The sequence below is a fragment of the Bidens hawaiensis genome, unplaced genomic scaffold (assembly GCF_021521415.1).
Source record: "Bidens hawaiensis isolate Kalapana, Puna unplaced genomic scaffold, B.hawaiensis_p1.1 tig00000055_1, whole genome shotgun sequence".
Taxonomy (NCBI): Eukaryota; Viridiplantae; Streptophyta; class Magnoliopsida; order Asterales; family Asteraceae; genus Bidens; species Bidens hawaiensis.
In genome coordinates this window covers 6,924,381-6,947,813 of record NW_027491016.1, presented here as the reverse complement: position 1 = coordinate 6,947,813, position 23,433 = coordinate 6,924,381, and the positions used below count along the sequence as shown (strand labels likewise).

At 39.4% G+C, this 23,433-nt stretch overlaps 1 protein-coding gene across 1 annotated transcript; it reads left to right on the top strand.

The window, feature by feature from the left end:
• Positions 1-8,673: 8,673 nt before the first annotated feature.
• On the top strand, positions 8,674-14,980 carry LOC143534697 (uncharacterized). Its single transcript, XM_077029144.1, has 8 exons — positions 8,674-8,977; positions 10,986-11,126; positions 11,317-11,544; positions 12,764-12,971; positions 13,580-13,716; positions 13,795-13,875; positions 14,472-14,538; positions 14,609-14,980. Exons 1-8 carry the CDS (start codon positions 8,676-8,678, stop codon positions 14,915-14,917), a joined length of 1,473 nt encoding a protein of 490 aa, XP_076885259.1. The 5' UTR covers positions 8,674-8,675; the 3' UTR covers positions 14,918-14,980.
• The last annotated feature ends 8,453 nt before the right edge of the window (positions 14,981-23,433 follow it).

Sequence of the window (23,433 nt, the reverse complement as noted above, 5' to 3'; positions counted from 1 at the left end):
CCATGCTGTTTATCCTTATGATCACGTCATTGTTTCTTATAATGCACATCGCGCATCACGCTCAACACACATAAGCTTTCGCTTAATAAGTTCATATTTTTAAATTGTTAATAGCCTTTGAAACACAAAGTTGTGCTATGTATTCTAAAACACAAATTGTCACGCCATGATTTTCGGACATGCTCGGATACATGTTTCAGACCTACTATGGCTTTAGTAAAACCTTGTTATCAATCACTTAGCTATTTTCACTCACTTTGGCAGAACCATCACCTCTTGCTTTCTTAATGATGAAGAATACTCACTTTATCACTCTAATATGTGTGTATAACGCTAAACAAGTGTTTAGCACATATATGGCTCGTTGTCACAATTGACATACCTGATTTATCCTCGATATGGATAGTATAGTCTTTATGATATAGTGCGTATGGCAGTTGATTCCGCCAGACTGATTTGTTATTATCTATTTTACAATGACAATTTATACCCTTGACTTTTTACTTTGGAGAAATGACAATACATATCCTTGATTTTTGAAGTATCCATATGCGTATTTTAATACTACTACACTGTATACACATACATATTTTTATACATGATATTACAATCTCCGCGTCTGTATTGAGTCCCGTTCTCGATATTAGTTGAACAAATTAGGATACTTCTTCCTCATTTTAGATTTTTTAACTACCGGTTATATTTTGGTCATCGTCTAGAGTTCCATTTGACCTTGACCTTTACCAATTGTTTTCTCTTTAGTTTCTTTACATGACGATCTTCAATTTGTAGTTGTTGTTCAGCAGGAGTCAACTTTTTAATGGCCTGGACATCTTAAAGAGGCATTAATGATTATCCACTGAGACATATCTTCATGTTGGATACGTGGAAGACATGATGAACTCCAATGAGTTCATCTGGTAGTTTAATTGATAAGCTATTGTTCCAATTCCTTTAATAATTTCATTAGGCCCAATGTATCTTGGACATAGTTTTCATGTTTTCCCGAAATGAACAATCCATTTCCAAGGCTTACTTTTAATAATACTTTGTCTCCAACTGTAAACTCTAATGGCTATTAGCGTCTGTCACTATATCTCTTTTGTTTACTTTTTGTCGCCTTTAATCTACTACATTGTCATTTGTTTCATGCACATTCTTGTCCTCACAACTAGCTTTCTCCTAAAGTTGACCAACATACTAATGGTCTGCAACTTTACCCATACAAAGCTTCAAAATGTGCCACTTGAATGCTAGTGTGAAAACTATTATTATACGAGAATACCATTATAAATAAGTGGTCATCCCAACTACCTCCCAATCTATCACATGTGCATGTAGAATATCTTATAGAGTTTAGATGCTTTGCTCACTCAGTCTATCAGTTTGGGATGATATGTCAGTGCCCAAGTTTATACAACTACCCATAGCCTGTTGAAATATTTTCTAGAATCGGGAATTCGGGATGTACAAAGACTATCTCGATCAGACACAATGGATACCATGTAGAAATACTACTTTATCCACATATAGCTTTTCCAACATATCCATATTGTAGGTTTCTTTCATTGGCCATAAATGAACATACTTTTGTTAGTCTGTCGACGATAACTAAATGGTATCGTTTGGGTGGGATTCGTCCAGGATAATTTAGTGTAAAATTAATGGTTATCATTTCCAGAAGGAAAATTGGTTTTAAATAATCCCAACTATCACCTATTGGCAAATAACAGGCCCAAGCTTGCACTTGGCTGGTGGCGGCCCTAACTAAAGGAGTATTTGTTCTTAACGGGCCGCGACTAACGGATGTTAACCCCGTTAGTGATTTGCTGACGTTGACCTTCTTCTCCGGCCGGAAACCTGCAACTCGCCTCCATTCTCCCTAATATCATTACACCGTCTATCTCTCTATCTTTCCCCTCATACGAAACCTAACCGACGTGTTGCCGTTGTTGTCTCTGGCGAAGTCCACCCTCGTCAATCATGCGTCATTCGAGGTAATTGACACTTCATTCAACTCGTTCTGACCCCCTTAACAAAAACCCTATGCTTAATTTGTTGATCGTGTAACATTGATTTCGAATTTTTGAAAATAAGATCGGGTTTGGTATCTAGGGATTGGGCATGGAAGAAGATGATGTACTTCATTTTCAAATTTCCGATGTGTTTTGAAAAGGGAGGGAGATGGTGTGATGATATTAGGGAGAATGGAGGCGAGTTGTAGGTTTCCGGCCGGAGAAGAAGGTCAACGTCAGCAAATCACTAACGGGGTTAACATCCATTAGTCGCAGCCCGTTAAGAACAAATACCCCTTTAGTTAGGACCGCCACCAGCCAAGTGCAAAGTTGGGCCTGTTATTTGCCAATAGGTGATAGTTGGGATTATTTAAAACCAATTTTCCTTTCCAGAAAGATAATTCAAGTTGTTGTAACAGGCCAGAGGGCTTATGGGGTTTAGCCTTAATTTATGAGTATGACTGACAATTAGGCACTTGTTTAATCAACGATAAGACTCGTATAGTAACAAAAAAAAAAAAAGAAAAAACGCTACACAAATTCATACTTTCTAAAAAATAATTTAAATCACAAGACTAGGGTTCATAATTTCTCATTTTTGATACATAAAACATATAACTGTCACGCTCAAATCATTAAAGTCAAATGTCAAACGAGTCGTTTTCATATTTAATACTTGTATTAATCCTGTCATTTCTAACATGTTAAACACATTAAGGCACGATTTGCCAGCCCCACTTGTGAGTAAGTAAGACATTTAGATTAATGTGTGGCAACAACTATTATCATACCTTGCCATCAATAATTTTCATCAAGTTTTTGTACATATTGTCATTCCCTAGGTACATCATATATTTTCATTTGTGAGTTTTTTCTAAGATATTTTCTCTTGAATATGAAGTGGGCGACACCAAATCCCATTCTCAATTCGTAAGATTTCATCATCGCCTTTGAATAATTGTGTGGTATCATTCCCTTCATTACTTATGTTTTGATATTGCTTTCGTTTTGTGCTATTTATGAATCATAGACTAAAATCTCTTCTTAAATTTATGTTGGCTCGATCATTCGATAGAGTTGACCATTCAGTCAAACTTTGCAATTTTGACATTCGATTTTGATATTGTTAATATAAATGAGAGTGCCACTTGTTCCAGTTTTGTGAGCCCTCGTTTACTTTCCCGCCTCTCTTTCTTCAGTTAATATTGTTTCTCGTTTCTGTTTCTTACTTTATAAATCTTTATTAGTGTCACTACGTTTACCACTTACTTTTCTTCACCTAATATATATGTTTATTTTCACATAATTTTTTAATATTTGTGAATTTTTATTTAATATTTATAATATAATATTTACGGGAGAACTGTGCAATCAAGTATTGTACCTTGGGCTTTAGTGTTTGTATCATCTTTCCTCATTTTCCTTGGCCACGTTTCCTTGCTCTCAATGTCTGCTTTTCAAAGATTGTTGTTATATGGTATTTTTCATCTGTGTATCACATAAATCCTAATTTGATTAGACATGCTCTCTCTCTTTCTTCCATCAATTGAAGCTCGTCTCCATTGGTTATCGTATTGTCGGGTCCGTTTTTGAAACCCTAGGTGACGGTGGTGTGGTGGCATGGTTAGAGTTTCTTATGTAAAACATCTGTGACTATGGAGGATGTGTTTGCTTGCTGTGTGTTGAGCCCTCATGGTCATTGTTACCGGCGACTTTGTCGTCCATGGTGGGTTTTGCTGTTGTTGAAGGTATGATTTCCCAATGACTTTTGGTGGAGGGTCTGTGTTGGGTGTCCAATGGTGATGGCTATGACTCTGCCATTGTTTTCTATGGTTAACAGTTGTGATGATGTTCCGCTTTCTGGCGTGGCAACCTATGTTGCAAGTGTATAATAGCGGGTCTGAGCCCATCCCCGTTTCAAATTTATGAATTTGGGTTGCGATGTTTGTTTTAAAGTTGCGATTTTGCAAAATTTAGTTTATGTTTGATTTGGTTTGCCTCTTATTTGTGTGTTGTTGTTCATTTGCTACTAAGGCATTGTACTCTGAAACGTGCGGTTCACTTCGCTATCAAAATACAAATCACAGTAGCTTGGATTTTGAAAATTTTGAAATGTGAATTTGGTTGATAGTGCTACTTTTATCATGTAATATCATTTGGTTGATTGTGGCTTAATATGTGCAGATAAGTTTGTATGACCTGTATCATCATATATATAACATTTTTGGTTGATTATATTTAGGATCTTTTGGTTAGCCTATCAACATCTTTAGGCTTTTATAGCCGCAGAAGTTAAGGCTTACTGAAGATGATGCTTGAAGAAGTTGTTATTGTGGCTTAATATGTGCAGGTAAGTTTGTATATATTATAGTATGTGTATAATTATTGTCACTACTATTTGTATTATTGGTTGCATTTTAAGTTTCTTTTTTTTTCTTATGTAGTCATACTGTGGACCTGAGTCTCAAGTTAACAATTTAATATTTAAACTGGACAGATGATGAGCTTAACGAAGGGTTAACATAATGTATAGATGTTTAAAGTTTGGAAACTGCAATAAATATACCTTCTGATGTGCAAAACAAGGTATGTTACATGTTGTTTCTTACACCCTGCCGCGACGTTTGGGTATGTCATCATGGCGATGATGGTGGCCCGCTACTTGGCGTGGCAACCTCGGTTGCAGCCGTGGCGACGCTGAGCTGCACTTTGTTCACAATGACAATGAGTGGTGCTAATATTTTTAAATGCTTATGGTTTTGATGACATGAGTCGATGATGATGACCATAAGCTCATCTGAGGTCGGTTTAAATGTTATTTTTGGGCATCTGTTAAGAGTGCTAACATTTGATATTTGATGTTTTGAGTCATTGAATTTGTACTTCACTTGATTTAGAAATGTCATCCATTGGTTGTCTCCCACGGGCCTTTTATTGTATGAAAGCGGTCGATGTTTGGAGTGTTTGTTAACGACCAACATGTCGTGAATTAATCAAATTCATTTTAGTTGGTGATAAGGGTATTTTTGGAAATTATGGAAAATTGTTTTTTGGTTTGATAACGGGTCATACTGGGGACACATAATTTTGAATACATATTTGCTAGAAGTTTGAACCTTTTGTAAACCTTTTTTTATGTTAAGCGAAATGGATGTTAAGCAATATGTTGTAATGCTAATTGCTACAAAGTTTCAGATTCAATGTTTACTTTTATATGTATGTTTATGTTTATGCGTCTAAATACCTTGCTTTTAGTAGCATAATGGTCGGAAACAGTTTTTAGTGAGCGTCTGACCTTACGTCTTATCCTGCCGCAACGCGCAGGGTTTGAAAACTAGTTTGTTCTATATTCAACACTTGTAATATACAAGTTTCTAGGCTATTATATAATATAGCAATAATAACAACAATCTAAATTTTGTTAATTGTGTCAAAAGATGGTTTTATTGAACTTAGGAATTACAATACTTGAAAACAACGAATCCGAACTTAGTCGGAGTAAACCTAATCAGATGAAACCGATTGAAATACAAAAAAGACTACATTGATAGAGAATGTTATCACTTAACAAATGAATCAAGCCTCTTTTTATATCCCAACCATATGATCAATTTGAGAGATTGAATTCTTGATTGAAGGAACTGACCTTTCGGAGATAGGAAAGACATGTAGGGTTCCAACCGTTGGAAGCGTAAAAATAATAAGCAGACCTAAACTAGCCAACAAGCCATGAAGATTAGACCATGAATCCAGCTTGATAGAAAAGCCCATGAAGAGAAGGGGCCCGCTGAACCAATAGCCCAAACATAAGAAATAAAACAAAAATAACATTAGAATTATGATGGGGGATTAAATTAGAAATTACTGCTATATAATAAAATAGAAGTTTGGTGCCGCTTGAGTTTTTATTGGACCAAGTGGCACGTTATAAATGGACCACGCCATCTTTTATGTTTTTTATTTTCGATATGGTAACGTATGTAACTGAAATCGATCAAATTCGCGTCGATTCACCACCGCAACGCTTGGGTTTTACCAGCGTCCGCTGCAATGCCAGGGACCGATAATCCTCTGGTTTTACCAACGTTCGAGATTCAACATCCAGGTTTTACCGACCAAATAAAATTCGTCTTAAATATTTTATAATACACTATGCACGTGCGACTATTTTTTTGGATTTGATTTTTAATATGTTTGTTTGGACAAATTTATTTTTACGTTTATTTCCGGTATAGTGACGAATGTAGTCAGTACTGACCGAATTTGTGTTGACTCATCACTGCAATGACCGGGTTTAGCGACCAAATTCGCCACACAATGCACGCGGGAAAGTATGTATCGTTACTGTTACCTACTTTTTAATATGTTAATTTTTATCTATAGAAGTTTGGTGCTGCTTGAGTTCTTATTGGACCATGTGGCATGATATAAATGGACCACGCCATCTTTTATGTTTTTTTAATTTCGGTATGGTAACGTACGTAACTGAAATCGATCAAATTCGCGTCGATTCACCATCGCAACGCTCGGGTTTTACCAGCGTCCACTGCAATTCCAGGGACCGATAATACTCTGTTTTTACCAATGCCGAGATTCAACGTCCATGTTTTACCGACCAAATAAAATTCGTCTTAAATATTTTATGATACACTATGCGAGTGCGGCTATTTTTTTTGGATTTAATTTTTAACTAGATTTTCTATCCAGCGCGTTGCGCCGGGGTAGTTGGCAAAACCCTAGCATTGAAACCCGGGCGTTGGTAAAACCCGAGCATTACGACGATGAGTTGACACAAATTCAGTCAATACCAACTTAAGGTATTGGGATAAAACAAAAGGGTCGGTAAAACTCGGGCGTTGCAATGGTGAGTCGGTAAAACCTGAGCGTTGTTGGTCTCGGGATTTGTGATGGTAAATCGACACAAATTTAATTTGTTTCAATTATGCTCGTTACAATACTGGAACTACAAAACAAAATAAAAATACAAAAAAAAAAAACTTTGTCCAATATCGGACCGCCACTTGGACCAATAAGATGCTAGTGTCGCCAAACTGATTAAAACAAAAGGGTCGGTAAACTCGGGCGTTGCGGTGGTTAGTCGGTAAAACCTGAGCGTTTTGGTCTCGGGATTTGTGGTGGTAAATCGACACAAATTTAATTTGTTTCAATTATGCTCGTTACGATACTGGAACTACGAAACAAAATAAAATACAAAAAAAAAACTTTGTCTAATATCAGACCGCCACTTGGACCAATAAGATGCTAGTGTCGCCAAACTTTCAAATTATATATATTAGATAATATGCTTGTTTGGACAAATTTATTTTTACGTTTATTTCCAGTATAGTGATCGATGAATGTAGTCAGTACTGACCGAATTCGTGTTGACTCATCGCTGCAATGACCGGGTTTAGCGATCAAATTCGCCACGCAATGCGCACGGGAAAGTATGTATTGTTACTGTTACCTACTTTTTAATATGTTAATTTTTATCTATACGAACGTTGCTACTATTTTTTGCGTTAACATAATGACTTTTTTTAGTATAGCGTCAATATTTTAATGAACTTAATGCATACCAACCGAATCCACATTAGTACACCATTGCAACACGACATGTATAGAAAGAGATCGCAACTGCCGGATAAAAAACTAGTTAAAGTATAATTTTAACAAATTATAGAAAGAATACTTTGTGGTCAGGCACCCTAGCAATTTGGACAGCATATGTTGCTTTAGTTTGATTAAGACTCATTGTTAAATCCACCGTATATGGAGAAGACCTGTGTTTACTACACAAAACTTGTTAGCAACGTGTTTATATTTGGAATCCAACTTCATTTTAAACTCTTTGTTGGTCCCATTGCATTTATTACAAAATTTTCTTTCTAATTCACAACCTATTTATCTGTTCATTTATATGTCAAATAAGCAAAATACTATAAATTTAGAATATGTATTGCTAAATATCTTAATCACTAGGATCATAACAAAAAGAAATCTATAAAGGGTGCATTTGGGATTGCTTATTTAAGTGAAAAAAGACTTTTTGTTAAAAGGACTTATTTAACTTATGAATTTTTTAAAAGAAGTTTTTAAAAAAAATGTTTGGATTATCTTATAAGTTGGGGAAAACCAAAATGACTAAAAAGGACACTCTTTTTAAAATGAGTGTAATGGGTTTTGAGGGTTATATGGTGTAATAGATAAATCAAACTCATTAAGTTAATAAGTTAAAGATTCCTAATTTTCAAAACCCTTTTATTTTGGCTTCTCCATAAAAGTTAAAATCCTTAAGGCCTTATGATTTGCCAAATACCTTATACACCTTATTAATTTTTCAAAAAGTTTATAAGTTATAAGTTAATGAAAATAAGGAATCTCAAACATTCCCAAACATGTAATCTTTTTTTTTTTTTTTTCTGACTTAAAAACTACAATAGTATGATTGATTAAATCTAAGATGACTATGTTTATAAAACAAGCTAGAGTTTGTTTATGTTGACTTCGAGCTAAAACGCGACTATGATTGTAAAACAAGTTAGAGCTCGTTTATTTTGACTTCGAGCTCGACTTGTGACTCATCGAGCTAACTTATTTTATTTATATGTTAAATTTCTTAAATTTTGTAATTTTTGACGTCACCCTCCGTAACTAACCATGCCGCCGGCTGGCGACGGCTCCACTATTCCCGACAACAGTTGCTCATGCGAACACGACGGCGTTGTACGGAAAACCTGTCCACAATGCGAGCGAAAATCAAAGAAGAACACCCTCACATCTTCGTCTTCCTACTCATTGCTCAGCTTCGATTCGTTTCCGGTCGAAGAGTATGATAAGCGGTGGAGAATCTTCACGGCTTCCGTTAAAGGATTTGTGATTGGAGCTGGTATTAAAGGCGGTTTATCGCTGTTCGCGATTCTCGCACGGTTACGCCGTCGACGATTGCTGTCGTCAGCTAAGTAAGTAGTGCTAGATCTGTTTAATTTGTGGCTGTGTATGGTTATTGTTTGTTAACTGGACTGATTTTAGGTTAAATTTGATGTAGGTTAATGTTTAAATTGTAATAAATAATTCTTAATGCTTTGATAGTTTAATCTATCTACATAACCTAATTCTGTAATGATTTATAACAGATACAGTATATTTGATAACTGATGCTGCATTGAGAAGTAAGTTAATGTTTAAATTGTAATAAGAAATGAGAAATCGTTACTGTTTTAATCTGTTTGCATGACCTAATTTTGTAATTTTGGAGTTACAAGTTACAATTCAACTGGACTGATTTTAGGTTTAAATTTGATGCGATTTTTGTAATATTTATCACAGATACGATGAATAATTGATGCTGCATTCAGAAGTAGGTTAATGTTTGAATTGTAAGAAGAAGTTTTTAGTGTTATAATTTATCTACCTAACCTAATTTTGTAATTTAGGAGTTACAAGCTACAGCTCAACTGGACTGATTTTAGCTTCTAATTGAAGCGAGTTTTGTAATGATTTATCACAGATACAGTGAATTTGATAATTGATGCCGCATAGTGAAGTTAAAAGTATGTTAATGTTTAAATTGTAAGAAGAAATTCTTACTGTTTTGATCTATTTACATTACCTAATTTTGTAATTTAGGAATTACAACTCAACTGGACTGATTTTAACTTAAACTTTTGTGTGAGTTTTGTAATGATTTGTCACAGATACATTGAATTTGATAGCAAATATAGAAAGCCATTTAGGTGTAAATTATAACCTAATTTGGTCGTGGTACAACTCAATGTTCATGTAGAAAGTTCAGTTAGAGTTTGCTTTGTTGATCAAACATCCCCATCTCAGCTATAAAGCCTTTAATATTTATGAAGGTTCTGTTGAAACATCCTGTTGCCATTTATTAAACGTGATGGTGACAGAAACTTACTTTCATTTTGCATATGAATGCTTAGATTGACAATATTTTTAACAGGTTAGCCTATTGTTTGTAATTTTAATCACTAAGAGGGAATTATTTTTGTAAGTTTTTACATTAAAGTAGCTTAACTCAGTGTGCTCCTACACTAGTGCTACAATTTCTCAGCCTACCCTACAGTGGACCTCATGTTTGCTTCCCTATCTGTTACTTAACATGTGAAATTCAATCTTTTAATGCTAATATGTGTTGACCTTTGAATCTGGAAATGTATAAACACACCACCTAACAAGAATGAAAAAGGGAATTCATTAATGGTTCTTAGAGGGAAGGTATATAAAGCAGCTAAAGGCTATGAGCTATGCTAATAAATAAAATTTGATGCTATTGATGCAAGAAAAATACATTGGTAAATTATGTGCTGTGGTTTGGTTAGCTAAATTGCAATGTTACTCCCCTTTAACTACAAAAAAAGCGCCACGATGCTGCCACATAGGCAGTGGGCTTTAACTAACTTCTGCTTTGGCGTGGGTTCTTGATGGCACCCGGCTTGACGTGGTTTGCGGTGGTGTTTGGCGCCCACCTTTCTTGCGCGGCAGGTGGGTGGCCCCCTAACAAGCACCACAATGCTCAGTCTTAGGAAGTAGGATGCTTTTTTGGTTTTTAAGAATTTGTGGGGGCATTTTTACAGTTTACTGAAGTTACGTATGCGGTATGCTCCTAAAACAAAAGGAAATCTGACTTTTTGGTCAAATTAGTTACTGTAATGAATATTGGTAGAAGCCATTTATGTTTTCAAGGATGTATTTTTCATAATAATCACACATATAAAATTACTATTTACTGCGTTGAAGAAGATTTACTTTGTTGTTTGTGGGAATATGTCGGGCGTCTTTATTACTTGTATTTCTTGTGTTTTGTTTTGTTAGAAAATGATGTTGTCATCTTTACTTTGAAGGCAGAAGTTTTAGTTTATTCAAGATCTGTGTATTGATTATTTTGTTAGAACTTACTAAGGGAATATGGGTCATTTGTACAAGTTTTACATATTGACGTTTTTGGTTCAGGAAGGTGCAGATGGCTTCAGGTGGTGAAGATTTGATTTTGGCATTGAAAGAAACAGTCAGATATGGTCTCTTTCTTGGCACTTTTGCTGGAACATTTGTTTCAGTTGATGAGTTAATAGCTGCTCTAGGAGGACACCAGAGGCATCTCTCTCTCTCTCTCTCATATTATCTCTCTCTCTCTCTGCTTTATGTTGCCAACTAGGATCAAAATAGAAAGATGTGGCATCTGATGTGGATCTCCATGTTATTAGGTCCCACAATCAGATGCCGCATCTCACCAAGTTAATCCTAGTCAGCGATGTAAACGGGACTTTTTATATGCAATCTGCAGAACAGCAAAATGGAGGGCTTTAATAGCAGGGGCAATCGCCGGACCCTCAATGCTCCTTACTGGATTCAACACACAACATACAAGCTTGGCTGTTTATATTCTTATGCGTGCAGCTGTCTTGGCATCACGTTGTGGAATAAAAAGCAAGCAATTTGGACACATTTGTAAACCTCTCACATGGGCCCATGGAGACTTGTTTCTAATGTGTCTCGCATCTACCCAAATATTGTATGTAACTGCTTCTTGGCATATTTTTTTGTATTTCTTTACTAAATATCGGGGTGTGCATGAATATATTAAAGCTTAAAGCTTATGCCACACTCACAGTTGTGTAAGTAACAAAGATGCCCATGAATATATTTAAAATATTCAGCTCTAGATGAAAAATCAAAACATATTTGCGTAGATTCAGGGGTATTTTAGTCATTATGCAACTCTAGAAGTGACAACTGCTTTAAAATCTAGAGTTGATAGCCTCTAAAGTCAGTTTAATTTTAGTATTTTGTTTCATTTATATTTTATACTGATTCCAGACATAAACATTCCGGAGGATAAAAATTTCTGTTAGGGTATGTTTGGTACGAGGTAATGGAATAGATGAGGGAATGGAATGGACATGGTAATGGAATGGAGAAAGGAATGAAATGGATCATTACCATTCCATTGTCAAGTTTGGTTACCATGTAAGAATGGAATGATTAATCACTTTATCATTATTAATATTTTTATTAGTAATAATAATAAAAAATAAATAAATAATATTAATAATAAATGAATATTCATAATAAGTATTTTTAGGACCTCGTGCTGCAACGAGATCGTTAAACTGTATATGCGTTGTGAAATGTTAACTCATCTAATTTAAAAATAAAATATATTGATAATGTAGTAATAGTTCTAATATAATAATAGTTATATTATAATATACAAAACGATAATGATAATATAATAATAATAATAATAATAATAATATGATTATAATTTTATAATAGTAATAATGATGTTGACTTTTTGACCTTTTCATTCCTTGAAGGAATGAAAAAAAAACACCCATACCCAAAGGAATGAAAATCCTAAAAATGGAAGGAGTTTCATTCCATTTGGAATGATCCATTTCATTCATGCATGGTAACCAAACATGTTTTTTTCCATTCCTTTGGAATGGCTTATTACATTCCACCTTCCATTCCTCAATAACAAACACTACCTTAATTTTTTTGAAAAGACAGATGAGGTGTCAACATGTTATAGGTTAAGGTAACAACTTTAAGTATGTATATAGTTTTATTTACAATATTCTGGCATGCTTCTAGCTGTAATTGGCCTAAAATGAAACTAGATATATTATATACTTGTTTGAAGGTCAAACTTTAACCTATAAATTTGGTTGCAATATTTTTCAATTCTTTTATATGATATAAGATTGTTACAATTTGGGCTTCTCCAGGTGTGCATACATATTGAAGCAAGATAGCTTGCCACAATCATACAAATCATTTCTGAATAAACATGGTGGAAAAGACCCTATTATCCTTCAAGGCGTTAGAGATATCGCTTGTGGCATGCCTTTTACTAATCTTGAACAAATACAAAACTTCTACAAAAACAAGGGTGTTGATGTCGTACTCGACCCTCAAATGAAAGTTCCCTGTTCGGTAATTGCTCCCATCTTTTGTTCTAATTATTACTATTATTATTAGAGGCGGTAATTTTGACCTGTTTACTTCCGAATGGGTTGATATGGTTTTTCCTTTCTTTTCTTTTTCCCCTCTAATGGGTACAGCAAAGCACATCTATAAAAGCATAAAAATCTCCTTGATCATTTTATATGAGAAATTAGATTATTGTTTTGAGACTTGAGATAATATGTGTGTAAGCGGGTAACTGGTAGAAAATAGGTGAAAACGGGTAGTTTTTTTTAGTATGAGTGAAAAAGGGTTGGGTTAGATTAGGGGTGTAAATGAGCCGAGATAGTCTAGGCTCAAGTTCGGCTCATTTAACTTAAGAAAGCTCAAGCTCGGCTCTTATGGAGCTGTATTTCTAAATTTTGAGTCGAGTTCGGCTCGTGAGTAGTTTTTGATTTTCTATTTTAACGTGAACCAACTTGTTCTTGCTTGTAGAAATAATATAACTTTGTAATCACATTTCACACTAACTGCTCACAAAAAAAATCTAAATTTGACCCGTTAGGCATAGTTTAGTACCCGTTAGTGCTAGTAACTTAAGTCATTTAATTTTTTCTAATGACATGGAATTTTTCCAGATTATACATGAAAACCAAACATGTAGTTGGCATGCGATTTCATTCTTTTTTCAAGCATACAAAAGAGCAGTACCCGTTTATCTTCCGGTTTATTTGATCCCTGCACTTATAGTACATCGCCAAGGACTCGGGAAACGGTTTGTATATGTTTTCATTTTTTTACTTTTATTATAAAAAAGCATTTTCATTTAACTTATTAATTTTACTTGATGCAGGCCTTTCACAATATTAGCTAAAGGTCTTTTTGGCACTGCAAGATCAAGCCTGTTTCTTTCTACATACTGTTCTTCTGCCTGGTCAGTTTGTTAACTTTAAGAGAACAAACGATCGAACATGAGCAGTCAAGTCGAACATGAGCAGTGAAACACAAATTTTATGTAAACGTGAATATCAATTTGTTGGGCCTAAAGTATTTTAATTTATTTAAACTAGACTAAAGTGTAAGGGAACAAACAATTTAAATGAATACATAAATAAACAAACTTAAACAAACAACATAAATGAACAAACGAGACATGTGCCCATGTTCGCTCGTTTAACTAAATGAACAAATAGTTCTGTTCATGTTTGGACATTTATTAAATAAACAAACCTCCCGCTGAACGGCTCGGTTCTTTTACAGGCATACTCAACTGAACTTTGACACATTAAAATTACAAACATGTTTCATATGTTTGTATAAGTTTAACAAGTTCAAGGACAATAATATGTCAAATTCGTTCAGTTGATTTTCATGTAAACTGAGAAAGTATATAAGCTATTTGTGGTATTAGTATTTAATTGATTTCTATTAGAAATAATCATTTACATATATAACACAAATAATTTCTTCTCATTTCGTTGGTTCCATAATGTCTATTTTAATTTGATTGATATTTTTGATATTTATCAGGATCTGGACATGCTTCCTCTTCAGAATTTTTAAAAGATGTAACATCACCATGCTAGCATTGGGCACGGTAATACCACTTGCTCGTTTTTACATTTATTTACTTACCATTGAATTAAAAACTATTTTGTTATAAACAGTTTCCAACTGGTCTGAGTTTAGCAATTGAGAAAAAGAGCAGGAGAATAGAAATATCACTCTATTGTCTTGCACGAGCAATTGAAAGCTTCTTCACAACAATGTCGGACCTCGGTTACTTCCCACAATTGAAAAACTTGAAACGAGTTGATGTGCTAATATTCAGCCTCTCGACCGCAGTCATAATGCATTGTTACGCCATTGAAAGGGATGTTTTTAGGTCCAAGTATTTGAATGTGCTTGACTGGGTGTTTGGTGTGCCTCGGTCTCCATATGATACAACCCCAAGAAAGAAAAACAACACGAACTGACGGGTTTTTTGTTTGTTGGTTTATGATAGATAAAATGCAAATAGTTATAATATATTTTGTTAAATTGAAACTGTTAAAAGTGCTGTATGCTTTGTTGGCTGGGCACAGAACTGAGTAGGGTTGGGAAACTGAGTCGGTTCAACTGGACCAGGCCGATCCCAGACTGCTTGGTTCAGTTGAGTCTTCAACTGGTTCGGTCCCTTAATGATTCATGCTTGATAACCAAGCCAACACTGGTTTAAAATGCAGTTATCAGACCGTGGACAGGGAAGGTAAGCAAACCTCAAAACATTTGAGACAGGTATGAGATTAGTTTTTAGAGTTTTTTGTGGGTATGGCTTTTGGTGATACCGACATGACTATCCAACACATATAATGTTTACCTGAGTCATATCTGTAAATACTTTCATTTTATTTTTAACTTTCTTTAAAAATTGGACATATAATGTTTACCTGAATCATATCTGTATACTTTCATTTTGTTTTTAACTCTTTAAAATTTGGTAGTAGGGTGGGGTAATCTATTAAGAAATCATAAAGAAAATATTATAACAAACCAAAGGGTATCACTTATATTTGACTTGTAATGAATAACTGGGTGTTGAACACAGTTACAAGACTGGCACATGACTTATTGCCATTTTACTTCGACTTTTAATGATTGCTAAGCAGGAACTATTTCTTCAATTTTATCTAACTTGTCAAGATCCCTGTTGGTATTCTTCAGCGGTTTCAAGCCCGTTTTGTGTCTTCAAAAAAATTGATAACATAACGATATATCATACATTCATATGTTCCACACGGCCTCAGCTAGATCCCTTGGACTTGAGAAGCTAGTAGGGTCGGGAGTTGGGACCATTGCAATAATTCATGACACACCCTTCGTTGTAGACTCGTAGGTTGCGCGGACTTACATGTGTATATGTTGTTCATTTCAAACTTAATGTATATACTGTTAAAATATTTTCTGGGTTTGTGCTGGCAAACGCTAATGCATTTAACGAATTTATCGAGAATGCTGGGCTAGTGGAGTGAAATTACGTATATATCCAATAAAGGAGATAAATTCAGCAAACTAGATCGGATTTTGGTTTGTAAGGAGTTTATGGGAGCATGGCCGCTGGCGTCTTTAACTTTGCTCACTAAGGACTGTTCTGATCACCGCCCTCTACTTCTCGCATTAGTATCTTCAGACTTGGTCATATCCCATTTGGGTTTTTTTAACTCGTGGCTGGAGCTAACAGGTTTCGAGGAATTTGTGCTGGAAAAATGCAACCGATTTAGGTTTGAGGGCCCGGCAGACCTGACACTAACCACTAAACTTCGGTGGTTAAAGACCCGAATCAAAAGGTGGCTGTCCGAATACAATAAGCAGAAGGAGGGGGTCTACAAACTTAAAAGGGGGACAATACAAAAACTTGAGTCGATGGGGGAGGAGAGACCCTTGTCGGCAACGGAATTGAAGCTTAGATCAGAGTGTATGACTTTTGTGAAGGAGTTCGACAATCTAAAGTACCAGGATCTCAAACAGAAGTCTAGGATCAAACGGGCTTTGGGCGGCGATGAGAATTCAAATTATTTTCACAATGTAATTGAAGAGGTAGGTCCCAGCAGAGCCCAGTTGGACCCGCATGACTCACTTTGAAGAGAGACGTCTGCGCAAAAACCAACTGGATCCGCAGGACCCACCATGCTCAGAGACGTGACGTCCTTACGCGCAGTACGCAAGCTGTTCCCGCAGGAAATGCCTCCCAATGGTGAAGTACTCCGCCTGTTCCCGCAGCTGCGGATACAAGCCATCAGGGAAGGCCACCCGCGCAGCAAGGCTACACGCACAAGGCACTTAGCTCTCAATAATTCAGTAGTCACCTGAAGGAATGAGCAAAGCCGGGAACAATCCCGCACAAAGGCGGGAGGGGGAATACTCCCGCCCAAATGAGCCAGTCCGTACGATACTGGAAGATCTTCTGTACTGTACCTGACGAGGTATGGGCAAAAGATCTGACTAAAGATACGACAGCTTATTGACAACAGTATGGCGAGCAGCATGCTCTTGTACTGTATGTGACTATTAGCCGCTGCCTACTCACCAACTCCTGTCATACCACGTGCATAGCCTGCAGTTGGTGGAAAAGGAATAGTACACAGCAGGCCTGGTCACTGTCAGCCGCTGCCTACCCACCAACTACCAGCATGGCACGTGCGTAGGCCACAGTTGGTAGAACAGGAATACTATTCAGCCGGCTATACCTTCTTGGAAACCTACCTTCGGCTATAAATACCCCAAATGGTATGATCATCTAATCTTATCTTGTATCTTACATCTTATACCTGATATCTGCTCTAGCAATCTCTTAATATACACTTATATTCAAGAGCAATCTAGTCTGATTCTCACGCCGGAGGGTGGTCACAAGGAGGTACCCCCCCCCCTTCTCAGTGACGAGCTCACGGTGTCTGTTTTGCAGGTTATCAGAAGAACCATCTTTGCCGGGTCTAACCCCTCGTGGGAAACATCTATTTAACCCCCAGATTATCCGTAATCTGCCCGAGATCGATTAGTGTTTCTTCATTGGCGCCATCCGTGCATAAAAGCTAGAACTTCATTTCTTTTCAGTTTTTTCAAACTTCTGGAAAGATGGTTAAAGAAACTCCGGTAACCACAACCCCAGCTACTGGGGGGAATACCGGCGACTACACAGTTTTTACGAACACTACCCCGGTTACCCAAGCCGGGGCAAGTGCAGTAAATTTTACGAACACTACCCCAGTTACCCAAGCTGGGGCAAGTGCAGTAAATAATCGCTCACTGGGATTCACCGATACCCAGTTAGAGAGACAACGAACGAGGCTCCCCCACCAAACACTCGATGAAGTTAAAGCGTGGGCGGAAGCACGTCAAAAAGAATTCCAAGCTGAGTTGGATGAACGCTTACGTTTACTCCAACAGGCTGATGAATTCGTAGAGTACTTTGACGATGATTCGGAGGAATCCGATAGTGACGCAAACCCTCGTCATAGGGCGAAAGGAAAGCGTAAGGAAACGGACTCCCAACCGAGAAGGCATTTTGGAGAAACCTTCAAACCAAAAAACGCGGGTGGAAACCCACGTGACTTCTCCAAAACATTTACACCAACTGCTGCAAAGGCGGGAACGTCCAAATTTGCAAGGGACATTGCGGAAGCAATCGTCCCGAAAAGTGCCAAACAGATGTCCAACATCGGCACTTACGATGGTATATCTGATCCAGACGATCATTTGAACAGGTTCATAGCGGGGGCAACCGTCAGTAGTTGGACGGAACCTACGTGGTGTTACATGTTCCAAATGACGCTTGTTGGGCCAGCTAGAGCGTGGTTCGATCGTCTACCGGTCAACCACATCTACGACTGGGCAGACTTCCAACAGAAGTTTAGCCAACACTTCAGCCAATAAAGAAAGTATACCGAAGAGCAATGGACAATCCTCAAATGCATTCGATAGGAAGATGAATCTTTGCCAGACTTCATCACTCGCTTCAACTCAAAGAAGCTACGTCTGGGTAATATCAGCGAAGATCTTGTTCGCGCTGCTTTCATCCAGGGCGCGAACGACCCAGAGCTCATCCGCACCTTAACGGGTAAAGATGGCATGCCATCCACATGGGATGCCATCATGACAGCAGCTAAACGCTTTGCGGAAACGGAGAAGCAACTGGGTAGAGATCTCTCCCAGAGCACAAACCTCTACACCCAGAAAACAAGAGAAAACAACGTCCTTACCGCCCGACTAAACAAAAAGCGGAAGCTAGGCATTTGGCAGTCAAGGGTAAACTTTGACACATCATCCGGCTTGCAACATCGGTTAGGCGGAAGGGATAACGTACCATCGAACCAGAACTCCAGATGGACGCCACTCACCAAGAGCGTCACCGAGATATTCGCCACTGAGGAGCTCCCATGGCCAAAGGCTCCAATAATCCGACATCGTCACAATGCTGATCGGAGCAAATACTGTGACTTTCACAGGACAAAAGGCCACAACACTGAAGAATGCACAGACGTAAAGGACATCGTCGAAGCATTTGTCAGAGATGGGACGCTCGCACACCTCGTGGCGTAACGAACGCTTAGCAGGCTGATGCGTGTAGAACCCCAGCTGGGGAAAACACGAATAAAATTGCAGCTTCAATGCCGGAGACTACATACTGCGTAAACAACGAGATCCCGAACCAGGTGCATATCGGCTCGATGGCACTCCCATCCCAACAACATGGAAGAGAGCTCAATTACACAGTTTGCATGTAGATCAATTCCAAATTTGTAAAGAAAAGGCCCAGAGCCACTTCTAATGGAAATGATTCTCCTTAGAACATCGACGCTGATGATTTTACATTTATACTTATGAACTTTCCACACGGATATGCCGGTCTTCACCGCATACATAAGTGTGAAAGAAGTCGTTGCGTGGGGAAGACGGCAAAACCCGCATAAACCCAAAAAACGGCAAACCTTCACGCAGGTCAGTTAAAGGTAAAGTTCAGTCATCCCACTAAATGAAAGTGCCGGTCTATCCGCACGAATCATGAGAGGAAACTGAACACTAACCTATTAACAACCGCGCGTCGAACGGTTAATTTATTCAACACTGATATGCCGGTTTTCACCGCATAATTACGTGGAAAGTCGTTGCGTGGGGAAGGCGGCAAAACTCGCATAAACCCAAAAAACGGCAAACCTTCACGCAGGTCAGTTAAAGGTAAAGTTCAGTCATCCCACTAAATGAAAGTGCCGTCTATCCGCACGAATCATGATGGAGGAAACTGAACACTAATCTATTAACAACCGCGCGTTGAACGGTTAATTTATTCAACACTGATGCCGGTTTTCACCGCATAATTACGTAGAAAGTCGTTGCGTGGGGAAGGCGGCAAAACCCGCATAAACCCAAAAACCGGCAAACCTTCACGCAGGTCAGTCATAGGTAAACTTTGGTCATCCAACTAAATGAAAATGCCGGTCCTAACCGCACAAATCATGAGAGGAAACTGAACACTAACCTGTTAACAACCGCGTGTCGAACGGTTAATTTATTCAACACTGATATGCCGGTTTTCACCGCATAATTACGTGGAAAGTCGTTGCGTGGGGAAGGCGGCAAAACTCGCATAAACCCAAAAAACGGCAAACCTTCACGCAGGTCAGTCATAGGTAAACTTTGGTCATCCAACTAAATGAAAGTGCCGGTCCTAACCGCACAAATCATGAGAGGAAACCGAACCTATTGACAATCGCGCGTCGAACGGTTAATTTATTCAAAATACTTTAGAAAATTTCTAACAGAAGGATGAGGAAAACCTCCACGCAGGTCAGATGTAGGTAAAGTTTAGCCATCCTACTAAGTGCAAGTGACGGTCCTACCCGCACAATCACGAAAGAGGAAGCAAAACTTCAACCTATTATCTACCACGTTCAAAGGTTAACTTATTCTAAACACTTAGAAAATTTCTAAAAAGATGGGGAAAACCTCCACGCAGGTCAGATATAGGTAAAGTTTAGCCATCCTACTAAGTGCAAGTGACGGTCCTACCCGCACAATCACGAAGGAGGAAGCAAAACTTCAACCTATTATCTACCACGTTCAAAGGTTAACTTATTCTAAACACTTGGAAAATTGCTAATTTAAACTAAAGTATGCATGAGCAAGTCATATAACGTTTATAACGCAAGTCATCCAGTGAAAGTAGCGGTCTTACCCGCACAAAGATTTATATTTCATAATATTCATTACATGGGCCGGGTAACTACCCGCCTACAAGAATATAAATCTATACAAGCTAAACCTATCCTAACAGTGGGAAGGGATCTTCAGGATCAAGCTTCAGGACCACTTCCACTTGGACCAGCACCATCAGTAGAGCGTGGCGGTTCAAGGAAAGCTTTAAGGATAGCTAGCCCATCATCAGCAGCAGCAACTTCGTTCACCTTCTCCACCACCGGATGCGGGAAGGCGGCATACTGATTCACTGCTTGGTCATAAACAGCTTCAGTATCCACATCATACAAAGGGAAGTTGGAAGGCGGGATGCCTTTCTCAACGAACCCTAGACCAAGCAGGAAGCCGGCCTTTTCCCATCCTCATGAGAAGCGTTGAGGGCTGCGCTCATGGCATCGTCGTATGATGTGTCCGTGAAGACTCGATGCACAACCTACAAAAAAAATATACAAGTATCAAAACCTTTTCTATTTACAAAGAAAAGCGTGAAGACATTATGAAGCTAAGCTTACCTGAGACAACGCTTCTCGAAGAAGCCATTCCTTGGCAACCAGAGCCTCCTGGAGGGCAGCTTGAGCTTGGTTACGGGCGCGTTCGGCTTCACTTTTGTTGAGGTTGGCAAGCAACACTTCTTTAGCCGCAGCCTCTTCAACGCCCTTTAGCTTCCGCTCAGTATGGTCAAGCACCCCCCTCTGGTCCAAGATCTCTTGGAGCTTCTTGGCATCTTCCATCGCCAAGGCATCATGAGCCTGTTGGAGCGCCTCTAGTTTGGCTTTAAGTTCCTCATTCTCGAGGCGTAGAGGCTCAGCAACAGCTTCAGCCTTGGTGGCCCTCTCAGTTGCGTTCCGTGCAGTTTCCTTAGCCAGCCGAAGCTGTTCGTTAACAGCTTGGGCAGCCTTGGAACGGGCCTCGAGACGGGCCTGAACTTCAACCTCGAGGGCCTTGAAGGCCTTCTCCTTTTCCGCAGCCACTGCGGTAAGCCTCTTGTTCTCCTCCCGGACAGCCCGCGCCTGAGCTACTTCTTGGATGCGAGCTGCTTTTAACTTGTCGTTTTCACGACAAAGCAGCTCGACGCGCGGCTGCATCCGGGCCAGGAGAATCCGCAGCTCATTGGTTAGCCTACCCTCCTGGTAGCTAGCCATTGCTTCCCCCAACGCACCACTGGGAGCTGCGTGACGAGCCCACTCCACGCACTCCACAGGCGTGCGAAGGGTTGTTCCTCGGCGGATGTTCCAGCGTGGAACATACGCTTCATTGGAATCCGACACTGCAAAAAACAAAAAGCAGTTAGGAAAAGATGATATATAAAAAAAAAAAGGCCAAAAGAACCCTACGCACCTGTAGGGTCGACAACAGGCCGATAGCCGCCAAATCCATCACCTGAACCCAAGGGAAATCCGTCCAAGAGGTCAGGCAGATGGGAAGGAGGCAGACGTTGGCGAGAAGCCCCAAGCATACCTGAAGGATCGGCCGTCGTTGCCGATGACGGAGGAGGCATGGTAAAGGCCGCCGCGGTAGTAGAAACCAACGGAGGTGAACTCACCGTAGGTGAACTCACAACCGTGGTCGCCGCTGCGGAGTCCGCAGAAAAAGTAACCGCCGGCTCAGTGAAAGATTCAGTAAATATGGCACTGACAGCCGGCGGTGATGTCATCACAGTTGGAACAGTTGGCTCAACTGGGTGAGCAACTGAACCAACTGAAGCAGGCGCAGCCGCCTGGGTCGTCGCCTCAGGTAGGCTGACCAAGCCTACGGTCATGGGTCCGGAGGTACTCCTCCCCGCTCCACCCTGGAATGCGGTAGCATCCATACCTGCATAAGGAAGATAAGTATTAATGATGGAAAGCTATGAAGTCAAAAATAAAGGAAGTTTGTACTTACGGGTTTTCTTGAGCCTAAAAGTGCGGACAGGCGGGGACGAACCCGATGGAGCCGGCCTCTTTACGCCGCTCACCGTCGTCATCCTGGGCTCTCCGGAGGTGACAGTCGTCGCAGCCTCCGGAGCAGTGGTCTTATCACCACCAGGGTTCCCCGCCACCTCCTCGCTCTCGGTCTCTGAATCAGACCGAGGCACCGGATCGGCAGTGGAGGCCACCTTCGCCTTCCCCTTCCCGCCGGCAGCCTTCTTCTTCCGCACCAACGGAGGACCATCTGCGGATTCCTCATCAGAACACAAGATTAGAGGAATTCCAGCAGAGGTTTCAGCATTGAGGGGTCGAGGGTTGAATAACGCCTTACCTGGCCGCCTGGCGCTCAGGATCTCGTGGCCTGGCGGGTAGACCTCCACGAACAGATCCGTCGTCTGTTCAAGGATGGGCAACTCGTTCTCATCTAGAGCACGAGTACCCATCCGAGCGGGACTATCAGCCTCCCGCGGATGCAGGAGCGACTGCAAGTCGTTCCCCTCTGAAATAAAAGAAAAACAGTTAGAAGACAAACCTATATAAACAAAGAAGACAGAGCATACCGTAAGGGACAGAGTTCAAACCGTATTCAAGGACGATCGGGATCTTTTGCGCCTCCGCATCCTTCCACACCCGGCTCATCCCGAGCATCACCATCCCGGACTCCGCAAAGCGGTAAACCGGAGATTGGACTCGGGAAATCTTTGAGAACCATTCCGCCTCCTGGTAGTTGGAGGCGTGAAGGCTGGGGAGTGCTTGCCCATTCTTAAACTTCATGGCAAGGGGGATGGCGCGAGCGGAGATATAAAAGAACTCCCGCTTCCATGAACGAAGACTGCGCTCGGTTGCGCAAATCT

Excerpts from the sequence above, each read along its gene's own strand:
- LOC143534697 (XM_077029144.1), top strand. The coding sequence starts at position 8,676 with ATGCCGCCGGCTGGCGACGGCTCCACTATTCCCGACAACAGTTGCTCA. Across the intron at positions 11,545-12,763 it reads CTCGCATCTACCCAAATATT|GTGTGCATACATATTGAAGC; the intron begins GTATGTAACTGC and ends GGGCTTCTCCAG. Across the intron at positions 13,876-14,471 it reads ACATACTGTTCTTCTGCCTG|GATCTGGACATGCTTCCTCT; the intron begins GTCAGTTTGTTA and ends GATATTTATCAG.